The 9,294-nt window shown below is 48.3% G+C and overlaps 1 protein-coding gene across 2 annotated transcripts in view; it reads left to right on the forward strand.

Moving 5' to 3' along the window:
• The window catches only part of LOC135897151 (serine protease 33-like), a 37,512-nt gene extending 32,013 nt beyond the window's left edge, over positions 1-5,499 (forward strand). For both annotated transcript variants that reach the window (XM_065425716.2, XM_065425715.2), the window contains exons 8-9: positions 3,732-3,874; positions 5,146-5,499. In XM_065425716.2, the coding sequence (XP_065281788.1) occupies positions 3,732-3,874; positions 5,146-5,304 (302 nt within the window). In that variant the 3' untranslated portion in view covers positions 5,305-5,499. The remainder of the gene's footprint in view (positions 1-3,731; positions 3,875-5,145) is intronic.
• The last annotated feature ends 3,795 nt before the right edge of the window (positions 5,500-9,294 follow it).

Below are 9,294 nucleotides of genomic sequence, written 5' to 3' on the forward strand. Positions count from 1 at the left end.
AATTGACGACGCCATCGACTGTCTCTTTGCGGCATCTTACTTTTCCTCAATCGATTTACGGTCAGGTTACTGGCAAATTCCTATACACAAGGACGACAGAGAAAAGACAGCATTTGTAACACCCGACGGACTATTCGAGTTTAACGTGATGCCTTTCGGGTTGTGTAACGCGCCCGCAACGTTCGAAAGGTTCATGGACACGATATTACGCGGCTTAAAATGGGAAGTTTGCATGTGCTACTTAGACGATGTTGTGATCTTCGGGCGAACGTTTAGTGAGCACAACAAACGTTTGGATTTGGTCTTGAACTGCTTAGAGAAAGCGGGTCTTGTGCTCAATTCAAAAAAATGCCGTTTTGGGGAACGGCAAACTCTTGTGCTAGGCCATCTGGTCGCTAAAGAAGGCATCCGACCAGATCCGCAAAAGACTGCGGCCGTAGAAGCATTTAGAGTACCCAACTCTGTCAAGCAGTTAAGAAGTTTCTTGGGCTTGTGCTCCTATTTTCGCCGCTTCATTCCCCGGTTTGCTGACATGGCTCATCCCCTTACACGCCTTCTCCAAAAAGGCGTTCCCTTTGAATGGACTGCAGATTGCGACTCATCATTTCGCCAGCTCAAGTTCCTGTTGACATCCCAACCAATTCTTCGCCACTTTGATCCTTCATCACCAACTGAGATTCACACCGATGCCAGTGGCGTAGGCATCGGTGCTGTGCTAGTTCAGCGTGTTGGCGACCGAGAGCACGTGATCTCTTACGCTAGCCGGTCCTTGAGCCGCTCCGAGCGCAACTACACAGTCACCGAACAAGAGTGTCTGGCGGTCATCTTCGCCGTGCAACGGTTTCGTTCGTATCTCTATGGGCACCCCTTCACTGTCGTAACAGATCATCATTCGCTATGCTGGCTTGTGAATCTGCGGGATCCCTCAGGACGACTAGCGCGCTGGGCCCTCCGTCTACAGGAATACGATTTCGTTATTTGCTACAAAAGTGGTCGGCGGCATGCTGACGCTGATTGTCTCTCTCGGATGCCACTTGAAACAACTGAATGTGATGCGGACAATTTTGATGAGTACATCGCTTTTGTGTCCCCGGAATTTCCGGATATGGGTACCGTCATATCCGAGCAGCACAAGGACGAGAGCTTACAACCGCTCTTCGCGGCAGCACAGGAGTCACCTGCGGGCAGTCGCTTTCGCCTACGGGATGGTGGCGCGCTGTATAAGAAGAGCTACTCGACCACCTGTGCACGCTACCTTTTAGTTGTCCCCACGAACCTTCGCCACCAAGTATTACACGCCATGCACGATGACCCAACTTCCGGTCATCTTGGTTCCACACGGACACTCTACCGGGCTCAAGAACGTTTTTACTGGCCTAAGATGCGGAAAGATATCGAACGGTACGTCGCCAGCTGCTCTACATGCCAGCGCTACAAGCGTCCGCCACAAGCGCCACATGGCCTGCTTCAACCAGTTCCCCCTTCTAGCGTCCCCTTTGAGCAAGTTGGTATAGATCTTCTGGGCCCTTTCCCGCGATCCTCCAAGGGTAATCGTTGGGTTATCGTTTGCGTAGATCACCTTACCCGCTATTGTGAGACCGCCGCATTGCCATCGGCCACAGCTACAGAAGTTTCTATCTTCTTGCTGGCTAACATTATACTCCGACATGGACCTCCTCGCATAGTAATCAGCGATCGTGGGCGACAGTTTACCGCGGACGTGGTTGAAGAAACCCTTCGTCTGTGTTCATGTAGCTTCCGCCATTCTACGCCCTACCATCCACAAACTAATGGTCTGGTCGAGCGCACAAACAGAACGCTTATGTACGCCGATTCAGCACACAAGAATTGGGACAGTATCTTGCCTTTCATTACCTATGCCTTCAATACCGCGAGACACGAGACCACTGGTTACTCACCATTTTTCCTTCTGTATGCTCGTCCGCCGCGCTACACCCTCGACACAATATTTCCCTACTTCGCTCATGACAACGAATCAATTGATCAGCTCCTATGTCGAGCAGAAGAAGCGCGACGCCTCGCTAGGCTACGCACCATAGCATCGCAGGACCGGTCCAAGATACGCTATGACGGGCGTCACCGCCACGTTTCCTTCGATCCTGGTGACCTTGTGTGGCTCTGGACGCCGTTGCGGAAGCGTGGCTTGTGCCAGAAGTTTCTCGCCCACTACGTCGGCCCTTACGTTATTCTGGAGCGCCTCAGCGATGTAAACTACCGCATTGCGCGTCTCACGAGCAGTGCACGACGCTCGGCCAAGGCTGAAGTGACACACGTCGCGCGTCTGAGGCGTTATACAATCCGCGAGATGACTGACTCGCCCGGCGGGCTTCGTCTGCCAGCGGGGAAATGTCACAAGCTGTCATGAACCACGCCTGCCGCGCAAACAACCAGATGAAAGAAAGAAGAGAACGACGTGAGCCAAGCTGCCGCGAGACCGCTCTTCAACAACCGCGCCTATCAACCAGATTCATCTGGTTCTGCATTAAAACACCTCGTGTGTAACAATATATATATATATATATATATATATATATATATATATATATATATGAGCTGTATTTTCACCAGCTGCCTTAATCAGTAAAAGTCTACATAATGTCGTATAGGTAGTTGAACTGCGAACGCTTGCTTTCATGCATCGGCTATGCGTTTGGTGCGTTCGGTCTATTTCAGGAGAACCGGTTCAATGCGGTAAATCAACCATCAAGCGCAGTAAACAACGGCAGGGCTATTATTTATCTGTGGTAAACACCACCGATGAAAAGTAGGCTTCGTACTTGTGCAAGCCATGTCTGGTGAGGTGACGCTTCGCATGTCCCAATGAGATCGGAAGGCTGAACGCCTTTCGACACCATTTTGATGCACACTCATGACATAGTTAGAAGCTAGGACGGCAGTTCACTTAAAAAAAAAATCTAAATGCATGGAGGACCAGCAGACCTTTCGGCACAGTTAAACTATAAGCTGTAAGTAAAGCACGCACTTCAGACGTGTTCTCAGCGCGGCGTCGAGAGGATTCGTTGCTTTCGTATTGCAAGGTGTGATTTAACCGCACCGTTTTCATGGCTGAAATGCCTGTCATGCGGTATTTCGGCCTAAATCACAGCGCGCCCATCAAGCAGCGGAAAACGGACGCGTCGATTCCTGCCGGTGTCCCGCTCAAAATAAGTTCGTAATAATAGAGACTTTTAGCTTGTATGCTATTCCGGTAAACGGGAGCGGTTTGAGCGGATTACCGGATGGTCGGGGCGTAAACATGAGCGGCCGGAGCGGTGAAGCCGCCTGGTGTTGTAGAGCTCAACCAGACAAACGCATAGCTAAAACTGCAGTAACTCACCATATCCTGCTTCGCCACTCGTGCAAATTTTTGGCAGCGGCGTATTTGTGAACACGATTACGCCACTGTCGAAAATTTACGCCAGCAGCTAAGCAGAATATAATAATTAGCTCTGCGTTTGTGTGGTTGAGCTTTGCGCCACCAGCTGGCGCCACCAATCTGGCCGCTCACGTTGACGCCTCCGCTAAACCGGAAAACCGCCCGCGCTTGCCCGAATACCGGACAGTTTAAAAGTCTATTCACGTGGTTGCCGTAGACGTGAAAAAAATTGCGAAGCGCACTGTCGTCACCCTCTCTTCCCGTCACGATGCCACCGTAGTTGACACTCTACACGCGACAAAGACTTGCCAACTCTTGTTCGGGTTCTGTGCAGCGACCCAGAGCCGCCATTTTCTGCGAGAGGTGGCGCTTCCGATCGTGGACCGCAAGCAGTGCCAGGCCTGGTTCACGGACCGCGAGATCGGGCAGACGCAGCTGTGCGCCGGCTACGAGCGCGGTGCCCGAGATGCTTGCACGGTGAGGCATGCTCGACGTTGCCTCGGAGATGTGCGACAGTCAGTTTAATTAACCGCGAAGCCGTTAGTGCAACTATAAGCGCTCGATAACGTTATATGCCCATTTTCGCAGTTTGCTTAAAAGAAAATCGAGAATGAAACCACGCGACTCACAACGTTTATATTTTCAGGAAATGGGGGAAATGGTGAAATGCAGGTAAAGTTTGAAGTCTGTAGGTTAATTACGGCCTTTGCAATGGATTACGCATGTAAGCGCTCCAGAAAGCAATGATAAGTATGTTTTATGAACGGCGCAGAATTGAGTCCGGTGCCTTTAGAATATCACATTCAATGAAAGCCGGAAGAACTGTATGGCAAATTTCTATGCGAACCTTAATGTGTATGATTGAATTACAGTGGTTATAAAAGAAATAAGGAAAGGGATGCTTTAGTAGATGCTGGAAAGCATTATACTGATCAGGTGTAGTGATGAGGAGGTTGCAACTGAAGGCTGAAAGTGTAATTAAAGGCGAGAAAGTACCGTTTCTGCTTTGCTGTGTTGCACTGATTTTTACCTATATACAATATGTTTACTATAGTGTGCTCTACTGTTCAACCACCGCTCCATTTTCGTACATCGTTTAAATTTAATTATCTTGTCAATTATTTATGTTATACTATCTCTGCTAGGTCCTCGAACCAAAACATGTTATAGGTAAGTAAACCTTAAAAAATTATAAATAAACAAATGAATAAATCGCTTGCAATAGTACGTTCGGATAGGAGCCGCACCATTTTCATCAGTTTTCCGGCAAGAGTTGTGTACTTTGGCGAGAAGGGAAAGGCCATATTGGTGCATTACCATTTTGCGGTCAAATACGCTCTGATGTAATTTACTGATGCAAAGTCAGTGTAAATTTGATATCAAATGACGTCATATACAACATCGGATTTATATGCCCTAGGGCACAAACTACCGGCTTAAAATTTAAAGAAGACGTCCAACTTAGGACACCTTTTGACGTCACTCGGGAGAAGCCGCGCGTGCGAGGCGTCCCTGCAAAGTACCCCAAGTTCGAAGCGGTTGTGAGACCACACTGGCCGCTTTCGATCCTCTGGCAGGGCAAGGGATCGCAAGTCCAACACCATGGCTATAGCTTACAACAGAACGTGTCAACGTTCGCAATTGTAGCAGCCGTATCGCTCTGAGGTTCGTTCGTACGTTCGGTCGCGTGGGCTTCTTTGTATACACGGAGCTCAGACAAGCACATGTTCCACGACCTCCTATTTCAGGGGGACAGCGGAGGACCTCTGGTGACGAGAAACGGAAGCCAGTGGATCCTGGTGGGCATCGTCTCCACCGGCGTCGGATGCGCCAAGCCGCGACAGCCGGGCATCTACACGGCCGTCGCTCCTTATCTGTCTTGGATTAACGAGGAGGCGGGACTATGACTCGCGCCCGTGTCCCACTTATTGGGGAACACGCAGTACCGTGGAAAGGTTATCGAAGTCCTGTGCTCAATTGGTGTAACCCTGACGGGTTTCATGACACAGAACATTGTACAAGGTTGTGCGGCGAGGAAAGACTGAGTGAATGGCGCGGCCGGCACGGAGTGCATTGATGCGAAATATACACTATAGAAAATATGCTGTTGAAGAATGCGCCGGTTTTGTCGGGGCTTCCACATCAGTGTTGGTAACGGTGTTTGTTTCGTGCACTGGGTACACGTTATAGGACCACAGGTGGTCAAAATTAATCCGGAGTTCCCCACTGGGGTGCGCCTCGTAATCATGTCGGGGTTATGGCACGTGAAACCCCAAAATACATAACTGTTTTTGGTAACCTGACGAGAAAGTAGCTAAATTTTGCAAGTTTTCAGGGACCGTAACAATGTTTCTTTTCTTTTGGGGGGGGGGGGGGGGGCTTATCGACATTTTGTTGCGTAAATAGCACATAAATTGTCTAGGTAATGTTCCTCAAGGTGTTTTAGCTGAGATCAATGCGTCTAAGCTATTTTCTTCCAAGGGAAATGTATGCTCCTGGTCAGTCATACTAAAGACACACCGAATGTCCTATTAGTGAGCCATCTGGTGGCATCTGCTTTTCCAGGCAAACCACAGTGTTGAGACTGGATATGCTTTGAGAAAATCGGGGGTAATTTTCCTTTTCACATTGCGGTCACTGATTCGCCACCGCAATGGGCATTTTAAAGGTGTACGTTAGAAACATCAAGGAAAACGAACAATTAAAACGTAGAGAAAAGGAAATACACCGCAAGTCATAGTCATCATTATTACTTAGCGATTTTCTGCTGAAAGAAAATAGAACGACTCGGGCGCGACCTGACGACATTTCCAGAAAAAAAAATCTGAGGACATCTAAGCACTCCTTATGAGTTGTGAACGCGAAAGCATTTATTTTTATGTGAAGTTGGACGCCGCTGAGCGGTCCTTAATATTTCGAGTTATGAACTTCTCGCGGGCAAGCGAGTGCGCTGAGTCGCTGGGCGTGTATTCATGTAGCCTTACCAAGGCGCAGCTAGCATACAGGCGAGAGCCTGCGCAGACAATAAACGCGCGGACAACGCAACGAGAGCAATGGTGACGTGGCGTCGCGGCAACGCCCTTTCCCCTCACGCAACACCTGGCGCGTTGGTGCTCGGTTTCGCCAGCTCTGCTCCGTCGAGGCGGGCTCATGACGTGGCATCGCAACCAATGTTAGCTTAGGCTTTTTACAGACGCGGGTGACCTATGTGAACGCCTTTGACTCGGTGTGAACCTTCCACTGTGCGCGAAACTGCGCTCTCTCTCTCCTCTCCTCTCTCTCTCTCTCTCTCTTCGTCTATAGAACCCCTTCCTCCAGTGCAGAGCAGCAAACCGGACGTACGTCTGGATAACCTCCCTGCCTCTCCTGTCTTCAATTTCCGTCTCTTTCTCTGACTCGCTCAGGCCAACCACGTGCGTGCGCAAAGTCACCGAGACTTTCCTCCCCCTCCCATCCCTCTTTCCATCTCATCTTTCTATTCCCTGTTTCCCGTTCCCTAGAGTAGGGTAGCCAACCAGACGCATTTCTGGTTAACATCCCTGCCCTCTCTCTTTATTTCCTTCTCCTCCCCCTACAGACGCCGGGCACTGGCTTTGTCGCTCGGTGGGTCATTTGGTGCTACGCATAAAAAAAAAAAAGAGGCACCAACACTGTGTCGCACTGGTCACGTTTCATTCCTGTTCGGTGCTCACGGCGAAGTTTCGTTGGTGAGTGCTCACCAATGAGCTCGCATGACGCTGAGGGATAACGTTGGTTTCGAACGGCCCTTGCCTACATGTTCGCGAAACTGAATTAGCTTCTTTTTATTGGTTTCATAACTGTGCGCTGCGCAGCATGTAGCGAGAAGAAGCTTCTGTGCTATCCTTTGGGCCGTCTAAATATTCGACAGCGGTAACAATGAATGTCAAAATTTGAAATATTGCTCCCCCGTATTCCGCTTCAAATTACATTGGTCTTCCTCACAGTATTGTCCTGCAGATCTGAAAGAAAAATATGGAGGATAACTTGAGCTTCGCCTTTTAGAGTGAAAAGCGATAGCATTCGATCCCTGACTGCTTCTCACGCTTCCCGGCAACTTGCGATATGGATTTAGGAACGTCCTTTCTTAGTGTGTGATTCGCAAAAGTACACGCTTCCTTGCATGCGCGCCTGTAGCATCCTTCCGCGTGAGCTTTGGACAAAGCTGGATTTTCGGCAACATGTGTTCTCACGAGGAGAAGACCGCTGCAGTGAACCGTTTCGTTTTACTGCAAACAGCCGCTTTATTTCAAGCATTCGTGAGTGCGTGATGGGGAAATTTTCCCGTAACGGCTCAAGTTCACATATGTAGGTGACGTTAAGCGGTATTGTGGGTTTAAAAGGGATGGTAAAGGTCCGTAAACGCCTGCCTTATAAGTAGTGTCAACGGTCTTCTAGGATGAAACCTGAACGTCTGGTCAAATTTTATGGGCGATCCTGACATCAGTGTTTGGTCAAAAATATTTTAGCTTGAAATAACGAGCTTTTATTTTTTTTCAATTAGACTAGCAATTACATTAGCAGAGCGAAGTCACTATAAGGCTTGAGAGGACTCCAGGGGGCTCGGCTCTCTTTCAGAGGTGAAGAGCATCTGCACTGCGTTTTTGTGGGTGGAGCTTGTACTGAACTCTTAGGTTGTCACAGACTTTAGTTGCCCCCCCCCCCCCCCCATTAGCAGCTTCACTGCAAAAAAAAAAAAAATGTTCGAGTAAAAATTATTTAGGGTTACTAAGTCGACTGATAACGTAAGTATGTATAGCGGACACTGAGCAGAAATCTACAGACATCGTGAGACAGATTTAGGGGGTTGAGTGGAAATATCGGACCAAGAACAACTTTTATTGCGAAAGAGTTATGCGGACAACTCGTCGAAATTAAACGGACAACACCCTTCCAAAGTGGCTTTTCGGATTTAGAGACATGTCTTTTTAGTGTGCAACTTAGAACATTAAGCGCCTCAGAATCGGATCGTGGTTCTAACCCATAAAACTCCAGAATTTCATTAATATTTTGTTTAACCGACGTGTGACTGCATTGTTCCCTTGCTTGTGAGCGTTCGTGAATGCTAGCTTCTCCGCAGTAGCAATGATAAGGGGGAGAAAGCATACTGCAGTGATTCGCCTCTTTTTATTGGGCACAGCCGTTTTATTTGAAGTATTTATGGGTGCGTTAATGGAAGTGAAAGTACATTTTCCATTGTCAAGTACACGTCTTGCACGTATACGTTTTACGGCTATGCGTGCTGCATCGTCAGGTGTAGGTGTTCCGCGGTCACAAATGCGTGCAGCAGCGGTGACACATAGATCGAATGGGTTCAGCAGAAATGTAGAGCGGTGGTAGATTAATAATAATAATAATAATAATAATAATAATAATAATAATAATAATAATAATAATAATAATAATAATAATAATAATAATAATAATAATAATAATAATGATGATGATGATGATGATGATGATGACTACGACGACGACGACGCTGCGGCTGCTGATGATAAAAAAAATGCAGCAGCTTGCAGGACGGTTACGAGTACGAGTCAAACGCGAATCCTCAGCGTCAGCTGTGGTGTGAGCTATACGTTTTCCCTCCCAATCTTGAGCTCGTCGAATCGCTCGTGGGTCCGTAGGTCCGGATTCTTTCACGACGTTTCAGTGTAGAGGGTGTTTCATAGCGTTCTCGTTTATACCGCTGCGCTCTTCTCTGATGCTCGAGCACTAGCCGACTTTCTGAGCACTGACTGGCGCAGCCGAAAGTGGCATGACGACAACGGGATGACTATTCTGAAGTGATGAGGATGGTATAAGAACGACAGTGGGACGATGACGGGTTGAGGACAATGGGATGACGATGCGTCTGAGGCAACTACGGCGGGACG

This window comes from Dermacentor albipictus, chromosome 9 (assembly GCF_038994185.2).
Source record: "Dermacentor albipictus isolate Rhodes 1998 colony chromosome 9, USDA_Dalb.pri_finalv2, whole genome shotgun sequence".
Lineage (NCBI taxonomy): Eukaryota > Metazoa > Arthropoda > Arachnida > Ixodida > Ixodidae > Dermacentor > Dermacentor albipictus.